Source organism: Mastomys coucha, unplaced genomic scaffold (assembly GCF_008632895.1).
Source record: "Mastomys coucha isolate ucsf_1 unplaced genomic scaffold, UCSF_Mcou_1 pScaffold20, whole genome shotgun sequence".
NCBI lineage: Eukaryota > Metazoa > Chordata > Mammalia > Rodentia > Muridae > Mastomys > Mastomys coucha.
In genome coordinates this window covers 27,760,200-27,782,894 of record NW_022196903.1, presented here as the reverse complement: position 1 = coordinate 27,782,894, position 22,695 = coordinate 27,760,200, and the positions used below count along the sequence as shown (strand labels likewise).

Below are 22,695 nucleotides of genomic sequence, written 5' to 3'. Positions count from 1 at the left end.
GTGGCCCCAGTGCCAAGCCGATCATAACCCTCGGAGCCATGCAATGTATTGTTCTACACTTCAGAGTTACCCTTCTTCATTTTGAGATTCAGCAGCAGCATAAAATGTTAAGCCAATTTGTTTAATCTTGCCTGCCCTCTAAAAATGCTTAAATCCATTTATGCAGCACAAGGAAATGAGATTATATGATGCACTAGAATGTAATGCCTTCTTACAACATCAGTCCTGAATCTGTAGTTATTCAGAACCAAAAAAAAAAAAAGCATATTAAGTTTTCTTATTATTATTACGGAATTATTTTGTGGATGTTCATAGAGGCATATGTAGCTCATTCTGCTTCTACACCCACATCCAAGTTTCACTTTAGTCAGCCACAAAATTCTCTGAGGTATATTTTCCTCTACTTTTTATATTTGATTTATGGAGCAGTTTGGGAAATACTAGCAACTACTTGACTTCAGAATGTACTGCCAAAAATTAGTAGTGTTACCATGCGTGATTAGTGCAGTTAATGCTAGGGATGAATATTGTTAATTGCCATTTTGCATTCTCTGTCCCCTCTGGCTTCCCTAAACATCCATTTCTCAAGTACAGAGACTGTCTCCTCCCTTCCAGGGACTCTGGGGAAGTAAAAGGTTAATGTCTCAAATGCTCAGTTTCACAGATGCAAGGCACTCTGTACAGAACTGTTCTGTTACTCAAGCCCTTTTAAAGCCTGTGTGCAACCTTTTGAAATGAATTTAGTTCCTATGGAAACTTGTCATTGCTGTAGATAGTGCCCTTATCCATGAGTGAAAACTAAAATCAATTCATAGAATGATTCTATAATGTTATAACGTGGCTTGGGAAATGGACATTAGAAATATAGGTAGTTTGTGCTCCTTGGCTGTTATAGGGCTTCATGCTGGATTGTATCTGAAAACAACTTTGCAAATGTCACCATCTGTGCTTTCACGGTGAGGCCAGAATAGGTAAATAGGGGTTTAGTGGGAGCCTGTGAGTGCTTTGTTGGTTTTGGGTTTTTTAATTCTCTGTACCATGAGTAATAGCATATGAGGAGGCAAGGGATATGAGAGCGGCATTGAAGTGGGGTAAGCTTCAGGGAATGGAGGAAGAGGGAAGGCTGCTGACTCCTAGGCAAGGCTGGTGATTGTGGGTGGTGCAGTGAGGAGAATTCATGGTCCTGGGCATGGAATGGAGGCATTGAGGCAGAGAGACTGGGGAGTAATTGCACCATTGTAGTATATGATAGCCCAGTAGAATGATGAGGTAAACTGAGGAAGAGACAAGTAAAAAGCATTTGAGGAAGAACTAATAATGATAACATCAAAAATATCTAAGTTTAATGCAGCATAGTGTGATGAGGAAAGGAGGAGAGGAGGGTGGGTGCGGCTCATGATGAGCACCTGCTTTCTCCTAGCTTTAGTCTTCAGCTGTGGTAAAAGCTCTTATAAATAAGCAAATCCAAACAGTCACTTAAGCACATGGATCTGATACCTAGTGTAGAGATCTTTCTAGCAGAGGGAATCAAGCGGCACTGTCAGCTTCAGTTCTGGCTTCAGAAGGGTAAGGTTGCTGTGTGTTTGAACTTAGATCCACCAAAGGCCGAGTGAGCCCTGGGAGCTGGTGACTGACGAGGTAGAAATTCAACTCCACACACACAACAGTAGAAGCCCCAAGGAATGAAGACTTCATCAGAAATGGTGGACAGAGGGAGTCAGAGATCGGAGCTTTGGGAATTGCTTAGAATTAGGAATGGAAAGGGGGTGATAAAGCAGAGAAGAAAGACTACATGGGAAAAATTTTACAGGTGGAGGAAACCTCCAGGCATTTCTAAGTTGTTAAACTACCAGTGCCTCTTGACTCATGACTTGGCTAATTGGTTGTTTCCATTGTTTTTTCTTACAAAGTTGCTAAAATATTAAATGTGAAGGGTTGGCATTAGTGCTGAAGCTTGATGCATATGGAGGCAGGAAAAGTCACTTTTCAGTTTATGGTTTTGTTTTGGTGTAATGTGTGAGGTATACCATGAAACCCATGCCCGAAAGCCTCGTGATTAGGAATTGCTGTGCCTAGGCATCCAGGGCAGGAAAGCAAGCTTTCTTTCTACAGCAGCTTCCTGGGGTACACAGGGTGTCTCAGTAACAGATCATTATATTTTAGATGAATTATTTCCTGATATGCAATCTATGCTCATGATGGGAATTTTAACTCTCATAAGCAAAAATAAACTAAGCCTCTTGCCTGACTCTGGCCACCTATCCGGTTGCCTTCCTTGGAAACAGCTGCTATTTCCAATTGCTTTTCTTTCTTTTTTAAAAAATGTATTTCCGGCATATATCAGCATATAGATGTTATATGATTTTAAATTGAACTTGTGCACATCATGAGTATATGCAGAATAAATAATCATGGTTGACCAACATCCATAAACTCCTATTTTTAAATGTGATTTGCCAGATTTTTCTCCCATTTCCCATTAACTGTCACCCAACTATTAATTCTTAAAGAAGCTGAGAGCGGGACAGGATCTGCACATACTGAACATTCCATACAAGAGGAAAGCAACAACTGCATCAGTCTTAGATGTCTGTGTTCTGGACGTATTTGCTTTGTATAGAAAGGTCTCTAATGAGAATCACAGAAGGAAGTCTGGTCCTCCCCTTGCTGATGTTGAGCATGTGTGATGATATCTTCTCTACCCACATAACAAGCACAGCCTGGCAGACAGCCGGGTCCCCTTCTGCATGTGCTCTTCTCTGCCTTGGACTCTTTCTCTGTCCTAGACTCATACTCTGTTGTGTGGGTTTACTCCCAAGGCTTCAGGCCACTCCCAGATGACAAACTTCACCTGTAGAGCTTCCCTCTGTGGAGTCTGTTGCCCACCACTTGTCTCCATCCTTACCAGCCACACACACTACACAGGCCCTCCCTTCACAAACCTTCTGGTTATTTGTTTTTTGAGAAAATGATTCATGTAACCCAGGTTAACTTCAAATTCTTGTTCCTCCTGATTCTGTTTCCCAAATGCCACCAAGCCCAGCCTTGTCTTTAAAAGACCTAGTAACTCAACCTCTCTTCATAAGTCTACTCTGGCTAACTTTACTGCTCATTCTGCATGGGAATGCCTGCCCCTGTTGTAGAGCTGCTCTTTCTTCTGTTTTGGCCCTTTAATCTCTATGTAAATTTTCATGTTTTTTAAAGAAAGAAATCCATTAGTTATGTCCAACTGCTGATGACCCCATCTTCTCGGACTACTTCCTTGCTTTCACTATCTAACTAGAATGCCCCTGCCTCACCTGACCCCACAAGGCCTCCTGTTTGAAAGGATACCCACCATCTTATCTGAGACTCTGCAGTCAACTCCAGCCAGGCTTAATCCCTCTCTTTCAGAGTTCCCCATTGCAGGATGGACCACATGAAAGCTGCTCTGCTTCAGGGAGGAGACGCTGGTCACCCTCTGTCTCCCTAGTGCCTGCCTGGTATATGTGAAGACTGAGCCAACCTAAGCCTCAGCCTTGATTGTTTCACCACCTGGCTTTTTGCTTACCATTTTCCTGCCGCCTGGCTCCTGTCCCATGTCCTGCTGATGCTGGGGACCACTCCATGGTTCTTTTGTTTTTTTCAACTATCTTTTCCATCATAGGGCTTCATCCAACCTTATGATGGTGCACTTTGCCATTGTCTCTTCATGCTCAGTTCTCCAACCTTTCTGTCTTCCTTGTCCCTTCCCACACAGCTGTTGCCCAAGGCTCAGCAGTCCTTCATGTCTTCTGTCTCCTCACTCCACTCCAGTTTTACTGGGAATTTCTAATCTGCGGTTGGAGTACCACTCTCCAGCTGCACTCTAGCTGTCCATTTAGATCATGATGGTTGGAAGTCATTTCCACTTAGACTCCCTGACAGTATTTAAATACCCTCATTCTCTAGATCCCCAAAGCCTTGGCTGAGTGTGAATCTAGCAGTCTGTCCTCTTCTCTGCCTCCATATCCTGTCCAGTTATTTTGTCCTTACTTAACAGTGCCTCTGTTCTTGTTCAGACATTCCTCTTAGTAGCCTGTTTCATCTTTACATCTATGTATTACTCCATGGGCCAGCTGGTAGACGTCCATGAACATCCACATCCGTCCCAGTCATCCATATCGGGATAACTTTTTTATTGTTTAGAAAATCCAGTAGCTTCCTTTCCCTTGTAGAATAAAGCCTGAGCTGTGTTATCATAAGACTGCATATTCTAGCCCCTCCCAACTCAGCACTACCTCCTTCATCCCTACCCCATGACACCCTGAAAGTTCTGAACATTCTAGACTCCTGAGCCTAGACCTTGACTCACAGAGGCCTTGCCAAAGTAGCCTCTACCTCTTACACTTCATCCTTCAATTAGGGGCATTCTAAAATCTTCCTCTCTTCCAAAAGGATAGAGGTGAACACTCTTTCTCTCTCAGAACAGTTGTGGCACTTAACACTTGCATTGTTTTCTTACCACTTAGGCTACCTTGTATTACATGTGACCTCAACAATATATGTTAGAGGGATGAACTTAATATCCTCCATGCCCACTGCATGGTCGACAGCTGTCATGTCCCTGTGGCGTTCTCTCAATTTGACAGCCCTGTATTCATGGGTGGTCTCCCTGTTCTAGTGACAGTACCTAAGCATCCTCTTTTGAACACTGCAAACAGATAGAAGGCAGACAGAAAGTTTGACTCTGCCCTCTTCCCAACTACTGCTTCCTCTGCTCTGCATTGTCAACACTCTGACACTTAAAGGGCAGATCAGTCTGATTTTTTTTATGCCTCACTTGTCACTAAAATAAATACGTTTGCAGTTCTTTCAGCAAAGGGAGCTCCACACATCCCTTTCAATGTATATCTGGCATTTGGATCATGCTTCTAAAATATAGGGAAAGGAAGTACCATCAATGTGATGCCACACTCTCAACATAAACTTAGTTGCTCTTATTGTAAGTTTTTAAGATGTGTCACAGTCCTCATTGTGACAGTTTTTAAAAATTTTTTTAACTTAAGCTGTTCATGACTTGATAATAAAAATACTCTCTTAAATTATAGCAGAGAAAAGGCAGGGACACCAGGACCTATTTTTATGCATAGATAACTGAACTTTCACCACAGTTATCCTCTATCCCATTTTCCCTCAGCAGAGGAGTATAGAAAATTCATCCCAAAGGGTAATTGTTTTTAATTAGAAGCTTATCGTAGAGGTTGTGCTTAACTGTATAAGCCCAGGATGCTGATTCCATATGGTCCAACAAGGAGATGCATGACTTTGCAGTGTTGTACTAGGCAGAAGAATTTAATAAGACTTGTGAAGTAGTTATGGAAAGATTATCTCTGGGAAGTTGTGTTTGGTAATTTTCTCAGATCTTCAGTCCATTGCAAGGATCCTGTGTTAGAAAAACTTAGCAGCAGTCTGGGAGAGATGGCTCAGTCAATAGTGTTTGTCACTTAAACAGGAGGATCTGAGTTCAGTTCTCCACATGAAAACAACCTGAGTGTCACTGGCAGCTTCTACAGGTAAACCTTGTGCTGAAGTGGGAGAGACAGAAGAATCCCTGGAGCTCTCTGGCCAGCTAGTCAAGCTCCAAATTCAAAGAGAGACCATGTCTCAATTGAAGTAGACACCTAACATGACTACTGGCTCCCACAGGCACTCATAAATATACAAATGCATGTGTCATTACACAAACACATAGCCAATGGAAAATTAAAAAGGTATTAGAGTATCAGAACTAAAGCTCTGTGGCTCCTGTTGTTCCCTCGTCTGAACTAGAGGACTGCCTGCAGGAAGCATGGAGGGGTGAAGGGAGTAATATCCCTGGAAGACCTTTGGATTGAAATTGTATCTGGAAACAGCTAGCGCCCAGTGTGCACTAGCGGCCAGATCTGTAACTTGTGATCTCCTGTGCCTTTTCCTGTTGGGTTGAGTGGTATGCTCAGCCAGTTCTTTTGTGTTTCCTCTAAATGGCCAGTATGGTGGGCAACTTAATCTTTTTTCTCCAGGATTCTCTTCTAATTTTAGTAAATTGTTCTGTGCCCCAAGATGCTTCTACCATCCCTAGTATATCCACATTCCTCCTGCCTTTTTCCTGTCTCCAAGTCTGGGCAGTGATTAAAGATTGAGTTTTGTGAGAAAAGTGAGAAAATATTCTCTTCTGTGGTAACTTAGTACAGCTTAATAGGAAGGTTCCAAACAGCTCTTCTGTTGGGGGAAGTGATAAATGCTGTAGATTCCTACCAACTCAAAATTACCATTTGTCTCTCCAAGACTCAGCCACTGCAGTGCCTTGACATCATTCTTGGTGGGTATGACACTTAGCTTCTGCTTTATTTTTGTGTGAAGTCTCTGGTTGACTCAGAACCTCTAAGTTCTTATTACATACAGCTGCTCCCACCTCTGCACACTGAGCCTTTGTTAACACATACTCAGAACTTTTTTCTGAGGGAAAGCAAAAGAGTTTAGAGACTTACTGCCATAAGGTTATGAGTGTATTTACAACCCAAGTTCAAAATCACTATAGTCTGAGTACACTGAACAGATTCCATGCAGCTTTGAAAGGTAGCCTAAAGGACTCTTAAAGCCAATACTTATTTCCTGTTTGCCTAGTGATGGCATATCCATATTTTCAGCATATTCCAAACCAGACTTCTATCAGTGCCTGGCACTGTGTTTATATAACCTTATCGTTAGGTCACTTTTTAAAGCTACATGTACACTTCTGCTTTACCTTTCTAGGCCATTAGTAAGCTCATATCTCATTTATCAACTGTCACCATGGATGGCATGTAATGAATTCTTAATAATCATTGCTGGATTAATCATATTTGTTGGCATGACTGAGTGGATAAAAGAATTCATGAACCAACCAAATCCTCATATTTTCCACCCTTGGACCAATATTGTAAGCATACCAAAGTAGCAGCATGGGGAAATGAAAATAAATTACAAAGCCATAGGCCAAGATGACTTTGAACTTGTAGCAGCTTCAATTCTGTATATTGTACACATACACTTATTTAAGAAAAGCCTGGGGCTGATACATTCTGTACACTTAGGTAATCATGTTCCCGGTTGTCTAATTAAAGAATTGCTTTACATGGTGTTAGGTAAGAGGTGGTGCTGTACTTGTCTTTAGTATAATAGTGCAGTAGAAAGGGCTGCTCTCTTCCTGAGCTTTCCAGATGGAAACTCTTGGGTATATAAGATTATTTGTCTCTTTCGGTGTCCTCTGGAGATTCAACTTCTGTCCTGGAAAATCTTTTCATTGCAAATATCTAAAAGGATCATGTCCCCAGATACTGCATCTCTTAGAACCAAGGCTCATTCCTATGAACTACACTTAAATTCTCTTTTTCCTGTATACCAGGATGCGTAGTATAAACTGCCGCTGTGAATCAAGCACTCTGGTTAAGTCATTCTCTACTTATTTACTGTACTATTACCTGATGTTTATTAAACAATATCAATATTGCTGTCGTTGTTAGGGAAAAAGAGAGAGAGACAGTGGTATTCTATAGCTCTGGAAGTTGGTTTCTTCCAAGTTGAATTAAATATTGACATCAATCATGTTCTATATCCCCCAACTCTACCTAATATTGCCCCTTACTCCAGATATCCTAATGAATTTATTTCTCTCCCATTTAGAGATAAACTATGTATGTAGCCCAGATATGGATCAAGAAAACTATAAGGGAAGTGAAAATTAGCCCAGTTGTTTCTTTACCCCACACCAGATGCCTGACTTCACAGATCTTTTCATCTGAAGAATAATATAACTTTTGTCCAAAGGATTACTTACAAAACCAAACAGTAGGGGTCATCATTCTTCAAAGGTGCATATCCCCATTGTTCTAAGTGCAGATGTTGGGGGTGGGGAGGAGGTGGCATTTCAGTTCTTCACTGGTGCTGGATGAATCCAGGCCATAGGACCCCATATAGGTTCAGTGGTGCTGGCAAAATGGTAAGAGTGGTGACTAGAGTTGACTTTCCTCTTTAAAAGAAGCTGGGCTGCAAAGTCCCACAGTGTCACTGTGCTGCCCACCCCAGGAGCTGGTATGTGGGCACATTCTGTTGAACTTGACTCCTTTGTTCTTCCTGCCCCTGTCAATTCAAGGTACTTCCCCCCACCCCACTCCCAATATAATTGAATGAGAAAGGAGAAATCCGCTGCAAAATTGGACAGGTTTGCATGTAGCCAATGTTCTCATTTCTTAGTACTGAGACCTTTAGGGGATACAAAACCAGCTGGATTTGGGGGTTGGGGTTAGGGTCATGTGACTCCTTACAATATCTTTGGGATTTTTATAAGTCAGCAGATTAGCTAGATGCTGGGCTTTCAAACCCTAGGTTTACAGAACAGAATTCTATGTAAATCAGCTTTCCTTCCTCTGGGTTCCTAAGGGACTGGTTCCAGATCCCGACACACACCAGTATCCTCAGATAGCAAGTGTCTTATGTAAACTGACTTGGTATTTGCATGTGATAGACAAATTCTTCCTGAAACTTTCAGTCACCTTTGGGCTGGTTATAATATCCAGTGCAGTATCAGTGAGTGATACTTATTAGCTAGAAAAACTCTTCTTGTCTTTTGTCTCCATAACCCTGGCTGACTTCAAACTCATGGCAGTCCTCCCACCTTCCTTACTCAGCCTCCCAAGTGCTGGAATTACAAGTGAGTGCCAACACTTTGCTTAGCCAGATGCATTTTTTTCCCTCAAAATATTCTCTCCCTGGTATTGGTTAAGTCCCCAGATGTGAAAGATCTCTTCTGTGTACATCTAGTCTGGGTTGTTTCTCTTATGATGCCCAGGCTGACTCTGTTGGGCAAATGGTGTGCACTCATTATGAGTGGTGGTCTGCCCAGCACATGGGCTGCTCCGTTGAGCTAAGTCAGTGTTTCTCAAACATGGGTTGTGACCCGCTTAGCAAACCTCTGTCTCCAAAATAATTTACATTACGACTCATAACAGTAACAAAATTACAGCTATGACATAGCAACAAAAAGGAATTAATGGCTGGTAAATCACCATAACATGAGGAATTGTGTATTAAAGGGTCACAGCATTAGGAAGGTTGAAAACCACTGAAATTAAGCGCCAAGCCACGTGTTGTTGAAATCCATGCCCCATCCCTTATGCTGGCAGAGGATCTTGACCATTTGTGTGTTGTGATGATAGACAGCGGCCTAGTAGTTAACCTTGTGCTGGTGATAGCTGGTGGAGAAGGCATCTTGCATTGTTGCTTTTCAGGACATCACATCACAGGTGTGTGTGAAAACAAAGCAGGCACCTGTCAGCAGTATTTCTCCTCTAATATGTAATAATGGAAATTTGAGTAAAGCTCAAATAGAGGCATCATTAATAAGATGCTTAGCAGTTATTAAGAATGCCAGAAATGCTTGAAATTAAGTTTGTTTTTCAGATCTTGCACTATTAGGAAAAGGTAGTTTACATTTTATTGTGAAAATTAATATCAGGATACTAAAATGTAAGGTAAAGTACAATTAAAATTTAGCAAACTGACTGCATTTTAAATCCTTTTGTTGTATTGCATTTTATAGTTACTTTAGTATGGCTGGTAAGCAATAGTAACTTACATCATTTAAGTATTGGCAGTGGACATGGACTTAGGGTTGCATTTTGAAAAAAATCAGTACTGCTGGCCACTGGGCTAACATCTAAAGAACAGTTTGGTATAATTTAATGATTGCTTTTGGGCTGTACCTTAAGAATAAGAGGTTTGGCTCCACGGCCATGTTACATGAAATGTCTGACCTCATGAAAGATGCGTTGTAGGATCCTATTAAGAAAGCAGTTTTCTCTTTAGCATCAGGCATCTCATTAATTCATATTTTCTCCCTGCATATCCCCAGTAGTATTTCATCAGTGTCTGTAGAGCTCTCACAGGGTACTTCTGGTTAACACACAAGGAAAGGAGCCTCTTTGTGTCTGTACTCACAATGAATGATTTTTGTGTTCCCCAGAGCTGGGAGAATTCTGGCTGCTGGTTGTCACCACATGACTTCTTCTGAACTATCTCCGTATATCTCTTTCTCTGAAGTTACCATATTATATGTGCCATTTATATTAGCAGAACTAAAAAGATGGATAAGTAATTGCGTGGAAATTTAAAGCCCTGACTCACATCAAAGAAGACTGTAAAACATGAAAGTGGGAGAGGCATCAGTGAGGCCGCAGATGGCCATCAAGCTGGTAACCAAGGGTCACTGTATGAGAGGGGCTTCTCGCAACTGCTTGAGTAAGCCTCAGCTTCACCCAGCGTTTTCCCCCTTTGGCCAATTAATTCACCCTTCACACAAATCTCCTAAGGAGATAATCTGACTTGGTAGTGATATTTCATGTCCATCACCAGGTAGTGAGAAGCCTTGGGAAAATTAAAAACAGCCTGTATCTCTTTCTGGTCTTTTTTTCCAAGGGATCAATTATGGGCTTGTTGTGAGTGTAATAAGAAAATCTTGTGAGTGCATTGTCCTAGATGATTTCTAATATTGCCATTAAGCATTAGTTAAAAAGGGGGAAAGTCTTGATGGCTCCTGAAGTCACAGAAAAAAAAAAAAAAGCGTGTTCTTTTGTGGTTTTGTTCTTGGGTTTCATATTTGGGACTGTGGTCCTGCCCTTGTGTCCAGCCTCCAGCCCCTTGGCCATGCACTGAGGTTATGGATAGGGCTAGAGGTCACTTCAGGAGCAGCTTGTGCTTGGGAAAGGAATGACTTAAGGGTAAACAAAATGACCAGGTGTGGCTCATGTCTTTAATTCCAGCACTCAGGAGACAGGCAGTTGGATCTCTATGAATTCAAGGCAAGACCTACACAAGTGAGTTCCAGAACAGCCAGAGAGACCCTCTCTCAAAGCAGACAAACAAGAAAAAAAAAGTAAAGGAAGTAGAAAAAGAGAGTGACTTCAATGAAAAGTTTCCAATGATTTCTATAAGCCAAAAAAAATGTTTTGTTATTGTGTTTTACAAGTGTCTGTTTTCAGGGGCTGGCTTTTGTTGTAACAGTTCCTTTTGGCTCAACTTGGTTTGAAATAACAGTCTCTGTTATCGCCGTCCTGTGCTTCCCAGCTCTGTACTCACCTTGCTCTTTATCTTGTCATTCATTCTTTCACTCAGTCTTTCTTAAATTCAAGAATGTCCTTTTCAACTAAGATTTAATTTTCTGACCTAAATGTCTTGGAATTCTGCCTTTTCTTATTTTTGCCTAATAGTGGCGTTTTCCTTCAGCAGGCATGAAAGCAGTCATAAAAGTCAATTGCTGATTCTATGATTATATGAAGGGCTGCTCACAATGCATATTAAAGATGTCTTTGAAGCCCTTTTCCTGAATGGAAGGTGCCAGGGCTTGTGCTTTATGGCCTTCTAATGTTGGATAGTAATCTCATTTAGCATCTTCCAGAGTGAAAACAGTGCATTAGGACAGCATAACGCGCCCTGCAGATCAATACAGAGGCAGATCTGCACCGTTCCGATGAATCCAGGAGAAATGGACCCGAGTCTACAGAGGAGCTGGGGCCCAATTATGCATTGTTCTTTCCCCCTCTCTGCATCTAGTCATCAATATGGGTTAAAATGTATACAAAAAGGATTTCAGATGATGGCCACACAGAGAGAACAGACTGCCAGACAGGAAATCAAGGGCTTGGAAGCGAGTACTAGTATTGATCTGTGGTGATAAAAGTATATTTTGATACACTTCAAACCATAAATAACTTGAGGACTTGAGCCTTTATGACTCAGGGCTCAGCTCAGGGTCAGTGCTTGTGTGTGGCTTGCACTGCTGCTTTCTAAAGAGGGAGTGACATTAATGAGCTACCTATTGCAATAATCTTAAGGGAAAAATATATACATATATGTGTGCATACATATACATGTATATGTGCATGTGCACTTTAGTGTGTGTGTGTGTGTGTGTGTGTGTGTGTGTGATCTGCATGCATGCTGCCTGTGTATTACTAGTGAAGGAAGAACACGGGTCTGCTTCGGCCTTTTTTTGTCTCCCTCCTACGTTTCCTCTGCCTCTGGACCTAGATGTGTTAGAGACTTGGTCAGCTGTCAGCACTGGGACAGAAGCTCAATAGCTCAGCTCTCCAGTGTGAATCATTAGCATTGTCAGCCATAGATTTGCTGCAGTCAGCTGAACTCATGCTTAATCATATTTTATTCAACATTTACCCAGACACGAGTCTTGTTTTCATCGGTTGGTCAGTGGTTTTCTGGGGCTGTGCTTCTGAAAGCATAGCTGACTGCTTTTTGAAGCTGATGTTCATTTAGTGGGGATTAGGGAAGCTCAGGTCCAGAAAAATCCACAGACATCCAGAGCTTCGGAGGCTTAGAAGAATTGAAACCCCTGGCGTTGGATTTAAATTCTGTTCTCAGGTATTAGACAAGAAGTAAAATAATGAATGAAAAAGTAAAAACAGTGTTGTGTAAAATCAATCTTTTTCTCTGTATGTTTGCTTTCTTTCTGGGGTAGTGGGAAGAAGATTGCCCCAGGGACAGTCATGTGGTTTGCATTTCTACTCCAGCAAAATATATATAAGTTTATTGTGTTGGGTTAAGTAATGAGGAGACAAACTGCCACCCAAGGGTCTGCTTATTGATGGGAAATATTCCCCGTATGTTCTCCAGGGCTTTTGTTTTTAGAACCCATTAAACTTAAAATAATGCTACTTCAGGATTATATGGAAATGCCAAATTTAAATTTCAGAGACAACTGATAAGACTGGAAGCATTTTTTATTAAACAAACTAATTTTTAAAAAAATACAAATTCATAGATTAATGATTGTTTTGCATATTTTCCTTCTCTGTGGTTAGTCTTTGTACCTTGAGTTCTCCTGCCATACAAACAAGAATATTTTCTGTGTGTAACTTATTTGGCTTATTATTTTCAAGTGTGTATTATAAACTATGTAGAAACATTTAAGTTTGGCATGCCATTTTCATGGAGAGAAATTCTACTAAAATCTGAGGCTTGTAAATATAGCTGCAGAAGTTTAACCTGGGGGATTTTTTTAGATGTTTACCCCTTTTTCCCCATTCAAGAAACTTATTGTATGACTTATATTAAAAAATTATCCATATTGAATAGTGATGGTCACAAAGAAAACAAGATATAGTTCCTTGGAATTTACATTCTAGTAAATGTAGGCTGGTGAATTGCACTAGATTATTGCATAGTCCATGACATGGGCAGCATGAAATGTTAGCACAGGGTCACCCTTCAGGGAGGAGAAAACCAGTGAGAGTTGTTCAAAGCTTATATGAGTTATGCTTTGAAAGATGTGTAAGTGGTTTTCAGTTACATAGGAAGGGTGAAATTTGGGTGCCAAGTATTTTCTAGCTTGAGACCACAGATGTGAGATCCGTAACTGGCCCCTAAGTATGATTTACTCACACTGCAGCAATGATCAGGGTCCAATAAGGGCTGAAGGCAGGCAGGAGCCTGATCATATCTCCGCTGCCCTTGTACTTAAAAGAACCAATAGAGGGAGACTGACTTGAATCAGTGGATTTACAAAGAACTCTCTAGATGACCTGTGGATGCAGAGGGGGCTGAGACTGTAAATGACAGAGGCCATTGCTTAGATCTAGGAAGTACTTTGAATTTGTGTAATAATAGTGAGTATGGAAGATCAGACCACAGGGACCAGATCTTCATAACCTGCTGGCTGTGGGTATGCCAGAAGAAGTTGGGACTGACAGATTTCTGACTTGCCAGACCAGGCTGTAGGACGAGAGCACTGGTGTCATTTGTATGACCTGGGCTTACATGTTTTATATAACCTTTAACCTTGACCATTAATAAGGATCCTTTGTCTCAGTTGTCCTCGTTTTTTGTTTCTAGGCGGTATGAATATCATCCAGTCTGTGCAGATCTGCAGACCAAAATCCTCCAGTGTTACCGTCAGAACACCCAGCAGACCCTCAGCTGCTCCGCTCTGGCTAGCCAATACATGCACTGTGTCAACCATGCCAAACAGGTGGGTGTGCAAGCTCACTGGGGCACCTAAAAAGTAGAAAGCCCAGCCATCCCTGGGCAGTAGTAAGGACCCAGTAGGTGGGAAAGCTTTCGAAACTCAAATGTCCTCCTCATCCAGAGTCTCTAAAATCATTTGTTTTGGCTATAAGCTCTTTCCAGTTCACTGTCAGAATCTGAGTCCAGAGACTAGCTAGGCCTAGAGGCTTAGGCCCCTGATTCCAGCTACTAGAAAGGCTGGGGCAGCTACAGAGTGAGTTCAAGGATAGTCTGGACAGTGTCATGAGATCATGTTTCAGAGAAAACATAAGAATGGATGTGCTGCTCAGTGGTAGGGTGCTTACCTAACATGCTCAAGGCCCTTGGTTCAAGTCCCTGCGCGAGAAGAAAGAAGACTTCAAGCTCTCCTGAACTCTCCTTGTATTTATGTGCAGGAGCAAAAAAATATATTAAGAAGATGCTTAATTGCTCTAAACCTTTCACTTTCTAATGATCCCAGTCGTTCATCCTCATGATCATTGCCTCATATCCCTAAACCACTGTTCAAAGCTAGCATGGAAGAAGGCCATAAATTAAGAAGCCAGGATACTTGAAATTTGTAAGTAGTAGGAGGTCTTGCAGAAATAAGAGAAATCTACTCTTCTGTCACTAGCCATTCCTCCACCAATTAGTAGAGGTTTTTATTTGAGCAGAAAAAGGAGACTGAATCTTACTTAGAAAAGATTTCCCTTCTTTTGCATGCTTCACTTGACCCTTCATAACTGCATAATCTGGCACTCATAGGATACATATTTTCTCTAATTTATGTGCTTTAGAAAGCTAATGATATCCCAACAACAAATTAACAGTCTCAACAGGTCATACAATTACTTAACAGTGGGTACAAGAGGTTTGTAGAGGCACAAATTGTTAGAAATTTGATTCTTTCTGCTGATGAACTTCCTAGAGTTGACCTTCTCACCCATCTCAATCTAGCATTTGAGTTACACAGCTTACCTTTTGACAGCCCAGTTTGCTCCTGTTATAATAATACCACTTAGTATAAATTTCCAATACTCCATAAATATCTGAAGGGAGGGTAGCTTTTATCTAGGTATCTTGGAAATAACAGTAACATTAAGTAGAAAAATGTAATCAAGATTAAAAGCCTGTATTTTCTTGAAAAGCTTTGTGGCTTGCTTTTGTCTGTCCCTTGCTTGTAGCAGCACTTGCATAGCTGAGTATCTGCTAGGGTTCTTTAAAGATCTTGCTAGAGGTAAAGCTGCTGGTGTTAAGGTAGTGCGTGCACAAAAGCCTCTTATGAGCTCTTAGCAAGCCCGCAGCCTTCAACAGCAGCCACCTGAGCCCTTGGGACCTGTAGGCTGACTCATGGATTTTTCTAATGTGATAATAAAGACTTGAGTTAGACCGAGTCATTGATAGAAAGGTGATTGTGTCACCATACGTGTTTCTAGAGTAGTGTCTGACACAGGTGTCTGTTTCCAGTGTGATTTCTGGTATTGCTGAAGTGGCAGCACAGAAAGCCTTGGAGCATTGGCTCTGTCCACTCTGCCTGGTGAGGTCATGTTGAATCACATTTAGTCCCAGGGTGTCATGTTTATGGAATAAAAAAAAAGGCTATTATTGCAACAAGGTCACATATGACACATGGCACTGTAGAGGGGACAATCTGGCAGGTCTGGGTTTGGAACCAAGCCCTATCTCTTAATAGGTCTCTGGCCTGGAGCCTTGACCTCTCTCATTAGTGAATTGGGTGATGTTGTGATGTTTCATTCATGTACAGTATTAAGTACACCTTTGTTTTTCCCAAATTCATGATCATCATTTAAGAAAACTCGAAAATTAGACTAGTAATTCAAAAAGACCCACCTTCCTTCCCACTTCCTAGCCTGCTGTGGCTCCTTACTCACAGCTAGTCTGTTCAGAGTGTCTGACACTTCACAGCTCTATGTTAAGTTATTTGGAAGTGACTGGAAATCAAGTAATAGCAAAAAGATTAGAGTCTTGCCATAGATTGGACAGCACTAAGGTATCAAGAACTGTGAAGCATTGACCCTGTCGTCTCCTTAAGCCTTAGGATTTCAAGGTCACCTCACACCCACTCTTTTAACTTGTTTTTATGACAACCTGAGATAAAAATAGAAATGGTTTCTTTCATCTATCTGCAGCCGAGAGCATTGACACCTAGGGAAGTCATGATGGTAAATTTAACAACTAGTTCAAGATGCACCCTGCCATTAAAACAAAACAAAAATTTTAAGAATATGTTAAGTGATCTTTGTTTATTGAGCAGGTGAGAAGAGACATCCATCATCTACAAGTACAGAATGAGGCAGTGAGGGAAAATGAGAACAGACATGGTGAGATGAGAGAAAGGTGCATTGAAAGGTTACTGCAATGGTAATGGAGTCTGTAGGTCACACATAGGGCATGAGATGATAGTACCCATGATCACAGGGGCAGCTTGGCCTGTGCCCTGAAAGGCCACACCATGTTGGCTTCAGGGACGTGGTATCTCTGCATTGAGTGCAGCTGTCATTCTCTGATACAAGCTGTCCTTTCACTCCCTGTGAAGATAGTCTAAGCTCAGTACCCCAACTCTGCCCCCTTGTTAGAAGGATGCTTTTTAGTAAACAGTCTCCCCTGCCTAGTGTACAGCTCCAGGTGGACCAGCTCCCTTCACTTAGCCTTCAGTTAGGTCCAGACATACCACTCACATAACAGGACAGCAATCCATTAGGTCTCACTCCATTTCCGACACTGCAAGAGTTTGCCCTGTGGGACAATCACAGGAGTCCACTTCACTTTGGCATGACTCATAAAGTTGGGCTCTCCCAGGCCCCTGGGGCGCTGTTCTGAAGACTAATAGGTTTTACTGGTAGGAAAACTTCCCGGATGTTCCTTACCCTTGCTGTTCCCTTCCTATTCATTCACTCTCTGGCATTAATCTTCAGCAGTTCTTAAACAGTTCCTTGTGGGTTGACATGAGACATTTAGACTTACTGTCGGCATATTAAGTTATATATTCTTCATGGAAGTACCAAAGACACTAAATTACTCTAGTATAATTTCTGAGTTGTAAAAGCTATTGGCTGGGTTTAAGTACAGCATTTAAAAACGAGGGTGACTTGACATACATTTGTGCCTCTTCCATATCTGCTTAACCTGCTAACTTTTTAAACTCCCCAATATTGAATGACCTCTTCTTGACAATAAACACTAGTTCCCATTCAGTCTTGCTATACCTGACTTATACCTGACTTTGTAAACGGAAAAAAATAGGAATCCAAGAGTAAATGACACCAAAATGCCCCCCCAGTATTTTTCTTCTTTTCTTCTTCCTCTGCTCCCTCCTCCTCCCTCTTCCTCCTCTTCCTCGCTTTTTTTTATTCTTTTTGAGGCAGAGTGATGTGTATGTGTGTCCGTCTCTGTCCCTATCTCGCCCCAAATTCACCATGTGAACCAGACTGGCCTTAGATTACTAGAGATCTGCCTGCCTCTGCATTCCATGTTCTAGGACTAAAGGAGTACATACCTGGCAGTCCAATTTCTAGTTTTTAAAGTAAAGGAAGGCTGACTTATAGATCAGCATTGCCTCTATTCCCTGTGACATTCCACTGTTTTAACATTTACTTGGTAGGCAAGAATTGTAAGCATTTTAGCTTTTTTTTCCCAACCCTGTTGCTATGCAAAGAAATTAATGGGATTCTCATGGAACATTCTGTTCACCTGGGGGTAGGGTTATTGTATAGTGCTTTCACCAGACCATTCATGGTGATCTCAACTTTAGTTTTTTCTTGGTGAGTTGAGGGTTCGAAGCTCTACCTCAAGGTCTGATTCTATGTTTGTTGTGGAGAACAAGAAGTAGGTATAGGCTCAAGAGGCATGATCTGTTTAGTGATAGCACCCTCTTTCTGAGATTTCTGGGGTCTAGTGCCTTTGCCTCATGAAGTTTGCCATCAGGCACCCTTGAGACACCCTGCTGCTGTGGAGCCTTAGCTGCACACCCTGTTTTCAAGTTCACATTCCTAACAGGCATGGTGATCTGATGGCCAGGAGAGGCTGGAAACAGGTCACAGTTTCTCCAGAGTCGATAAAGTGAAAAACAGCTATCCCAAAGCCTCCTGCAACTAATAAACTCCATTACAAAATGCAGGTGCCTTAGCCAGCTCTGGACTCCTATGTACTGTGATGCCTCACACTCTATGAGGTATAATCTATGTGAGGTGAGGGACTTTGAAGATGCAGTAAGAATACAGGGTGACAAAACCAGGACCAGGAGTTCCCAGCTCTGGACTCCTATGTACTGTGATGCCTCACACTCTATGAGGTATAATCTATGTGAGGTGAGGGACTTTGAAGATGCAATAAGAATACAGGGTGACAAAACCAGGACCAGGAGTTCCCCAAGGGCCTGGTGTCCACATAAGGCTTGAAGTCAGATGATGATGAAGTCAAAGATCCATAAACTGTGCAGACTTAAGTGATAGCATGGGCAGTAGGCTAGTAGCCAAGCAGCGTTTCCATTGAGACTTGATCTTCCTGCGAAACTGTTGAGATCATGCCAAGTCAAGACCTTGACCAGTGAAGCTAGCTAGATCTCAAAATTACACTTCCCAAAACTAATGCCCATAGTCCTTTCATTTATAAACTATAAATGAAATCTCCAGTATTTGTTATTTCCAAAATAGAAGTCTACAAGATTATCATGTATGGAGGAATTTGTCCAGGGAAAATTTGTCAGGGACATTGTATTTTTCCTCCCCTGTAATTTGGATTTGTGTTTACGTAGGCTTCAAAATGTTCCCCTATTATTTTGAATCTGAAAAGGTTCTGGAAACAGGAATATCTGTTACTTGGAAATCCTGGCTCTTGCATGGGGAAAATACTGCCAGAGCAGAGCAGGCTGCTTCGTGGCTGGGTGCAGATGAGCTCTCTGCGACATGTTGACCGAACTCTGGAGGACTTGAACATCATCAACCCCACCCTCCTCTTTCCCTTTGCATAGTTCCAGAGTGGGAATTGAACCATACCTAGCAGAGCTCATTGCCTGCTCTCCATTTCAAACCCAGGAGGACACAGAACCTCTCAGGCTCTGAAATTTAAATTGTGCATGACCAACCTCTCCCTTAAGGATTCTGAACTAGAAGATTAGAAGTGGGGCTCAAGCACCCCAAACTTGTACCAAATTGTAAAGGGTCTGTCTGGTTTTCTTCATGACAAGGCATGTCACTGTCACTAGCTACCAGTCTGGGCTACCTGGGAGAAGTGTAAACTCACTGTCCCCTAGGAATGCATCAAAACTTAGCTCTGAAGCAGATGGGAAGCTGACTTGGGAGAAGGCAGAAACCACTCCAGTAGAAGTACTCTCCATCTGGTGACTTCTGAGGCACAAGGCCATCCTGGGAGAGTCACCCCAGCACTCACAGCAGGTGCCAAAAGAGCACTGAGCCTGTCTCTAACAATGACAGTGACAGGTCAGATCCTCAGAATCTCCTAGGTTGAGAAGCCAACTAGTATAACAGAAAGTAGAAAGGCAAGTCAAGGGCTGCCTGTGGGAAGGCCTCTGGCCACAGGTCTTTATTGTCCCCTGAATTCTCTCTTGTTGCTTAGTGGCTGGATGGCTGCACACAGGATGGTCTTGCTCCTTCTGTGGGGCAGAGGCTCATAAAATTTGAAGCTGTCTGAGCAAGTTGAGTTCCACACTTTTGGTGTCCCCTGAGCCCTGCCCCTCCTAAGAATATATTTCTCTCTTTCTTTCTGAGAGTAATACTTTTCCCTTTTTTAAAAAAGTTGAATTTAATATTAGAAATATTACCATGGACTTTCATTTTTCTTAATAGGTATTTCCTGGGGATCATTTTCTAAAAGTTTGAGCTGTAGTCTGTCACTGTTTTGTCTACTTTTGTGGCAAGTTGTGTAAACAGTTAGTTACTTGTAAGTTAATTTGAATGTCACACAGAGACATGGAAGATATGAAATGAGATCCAGACAAAGTTGACTGGTGTCTTCTACAAAACCAGGAAGGCCAAAGCACAACCCTGACTGGAGGGAACACGCCAAACCCAAACTAGTTAGGTCACCAGACTTCCGAATCTCAAAAGCCAGCTGGCAGACAACTCTGCTACTCAGAAGCTGGACTATAGGACGGGCTATAGGATGTTCTTCCTCTCTCACCCATGGTCCTCTCACTGACTTCCCCATCACAGGTCTGCCCTCTCCTAAGTGAAAACTCAGTCCTGAGGCTGTCCCTGATCTGGGACCTGCTGCTATGTTAGTCCTCATGCCCCTAAATTAGGAAAACCTTCCCCTGCCCACACCTGAGTCTGAAACCTTGGGGAGATGTTAGGTAGGTCTCCTCCAGGGACACATACTGTGGGTGGTCTCTTTTAAAATCCCATTCTCTCTGTAATGATTGCTTAGCAATACAGGGTTGCTTTTAAATCTACTGAGACAGCCAGTGGGTGTTCACTGCTAGTCAGCCTCTGTAAGAAAGCTGAGATCCAGAAACGGGAGATGGCTGTGGAACAAAAATATTTGAGAAAAGTGCTTGAGATCATTTTAATAAGTGGAAATGACACACAATCTTAGGTCTCCAGGGGCACTGTTTCTGTTTGACAGAGTGAGTTCATCAGTGGCTGGAACAGAAAAAGGTATCAGAAAAGAGCAGTGTTGATTCCTGAACCATTCACTCCTTTTGGTAATTTACACAGCTGTTTACAGAAGACGTTTCTGCAGACCCAACTATGTGAATAGGAGCAGCAGCTAGGAATTTCTTTCTCCACATTAAGATTAAGTGTTAGCATTTCCTTAAATGAAAGCATCAGGTTTTTTAATATAGCTTGCAAAGTTTCTCTTTCATTCTTTAGGGAATTTCCTATGTTAATTTATGCAGTGTTAATTTATGCAGTGTTGAAATTCAACCCAACTGCATCCAGATACAGAAGATGCAGAGCTTATGGGACAGCCTGTGAGGTGCAGTGTAGCCCTGTCAGTCCTGGGGCTCCCTGGCTCTAGCTTTCAGCAGGTCTCATCACACAGCTGTGATAGAGTAAGAACACAGAATGTTTATCAGTTTATTCATCTTTTTAAAATCCCCACTTGATGCTGTATTTGTTAATGTCTCTGACAGCAGTGAATGGGTTTTCTACCACCTCTGCCACCCTTTGATAGCAGCTGAGTGCAGTGTGACAACGGGTTTATAGACCAGCCCTGCAGCTTTCCTCTGTTCCCTCATGTCTCTAGAGAGTGACACACAGACCCACTGAGCCATTATACGTCTGAGGGGTTAGGAGTTTAATACATGTAGCAGGGTGCGGTGAATGTACAGAGAGTGATGGCGTCTGTTGCCTGTATTCTAACGGTCTGATCCCATTTGCGCCAGGGTCCACCTTGTCATTCTGCAGGAAAGTATAGCATTGCTGGCATTCCACTGAAAATTACTCATCTATAATTGCTTGGGGTTGAAGAGAAAAGAATGGCTAAAAAGATTCATCAGCCCCCAGAGAACCCCTTAACTCTGGCTTTCATTGTGTTCCACTAGCTGCAGATTATTTCACCACACAGAAAAGAGGCATGTTGTCACCTGGCTATGTAGTGATCCATAGTGGACCATGGATCTAGACCAAGCAGATGCCACAGTGCTTAAGGCTCCCATTGGTGAATTCAGAAATACATGGAACCTATGACCCCACACCCCACCCTACAATGCAGAGCAACCATAGAGTATCACTCAGGGGTCACTTTCACCTGAAACAAGGAGCCCTAAGTGGGCTCAATATAGATCTGGCTTCCATCGTACATACAGTAAAGATCGGCAGAGTGATGTTGTCTGTATATTGGGCATTTACAGAGCCACCCACCTTTGTAATTGTAGACTTGCACAGATCAAGACACAAAAAGATGAGCCTAGAAGAACTGCTATGGCGCTGACAATGTCAGTCAGTGTCTGACTTGGAAAGTTAGCTGTTCTATTTAGCCCACAAACCCAGCACCCGTTGCAGTGCACTTGAAAGGAGCCTCCTGCTGTATGTGTTCTCCTGTCCTCTCTACCAAGAGGAGCTTTTGCTTCTTCAGCTTTGTTCTGCATTTTGTCTAGACCTGTGTTTTCCTAACTTCCTGTTAACTAAAGCATCATCTTTCCTTCCCACTCTTGTTTTTCTCACTAGCCTGCCTGCCTTTAAGTCTATTCTTAGTGCCCTGTTTCCAGACCACTTAGAGACCAATAAGCACATCACCGTCCACCCTTTGTCCTTCCACTCTTTGTTCTCTGTGTTCCCCACTGTCTTCATCCTTAAATCATTTGACTTTCGACCTTTCTTTCCAAACCTGTAACCTCTTTCTAATGGTTACTATAGGAATGCCTCATCCAAAATCAGCTCATAAACTCCAGACTGAGTTTACACACTCTGTCACTACCAGTCAACCCAAACCCCTCTTCCCTCTTTTCTTCTCTGGGCTTCTTGTTGCCTGTGTTTTCCTAGTCCACCCTTGCTTGGTTTCCAGTTCAATCTGCTGGGTCTTCCTACCTCCACGCTCCCCTCCATTTAGTTCACTGTGCCAAGGACACAGGTTCAGTTTCATGAGTGCCATTCTTCTGTTTAAAAAGCATTTGTTGGAAATTCTTAGGTAAATGGATGGATCTGGAGAATATCATCCTGAGTGAGGTAACCCAATCACAAA

At 42.2% G+C, this 22,695-nt stretch overlaps 1 protein-coding gene across 2 annotated transcripts in view; it reads left to right on the top strand.

Moving 5' to 3' along the window:
• Chchd3 (coiled-coil-helix-coiled-coil-helix domain containing 3) overlaps positions 1-22,695 on the top strand; it is a 276,351-nt gene that overhangs the window by 250,846 nt on the left and 2,810 nt on the right. For both annotated transcript variants that reach the window (XM_031381451.1, XM_031381452.1), the window contains one exon: positions 13,882-14,017. In XM_031381451.1, the coding sequence (XP_031237311.1) occupies positions 13,882-14,017 (136 nt within the window). The remainder of the gene's footprint in view (positions 1-13,881; positions 14,018-22,695) is intronic.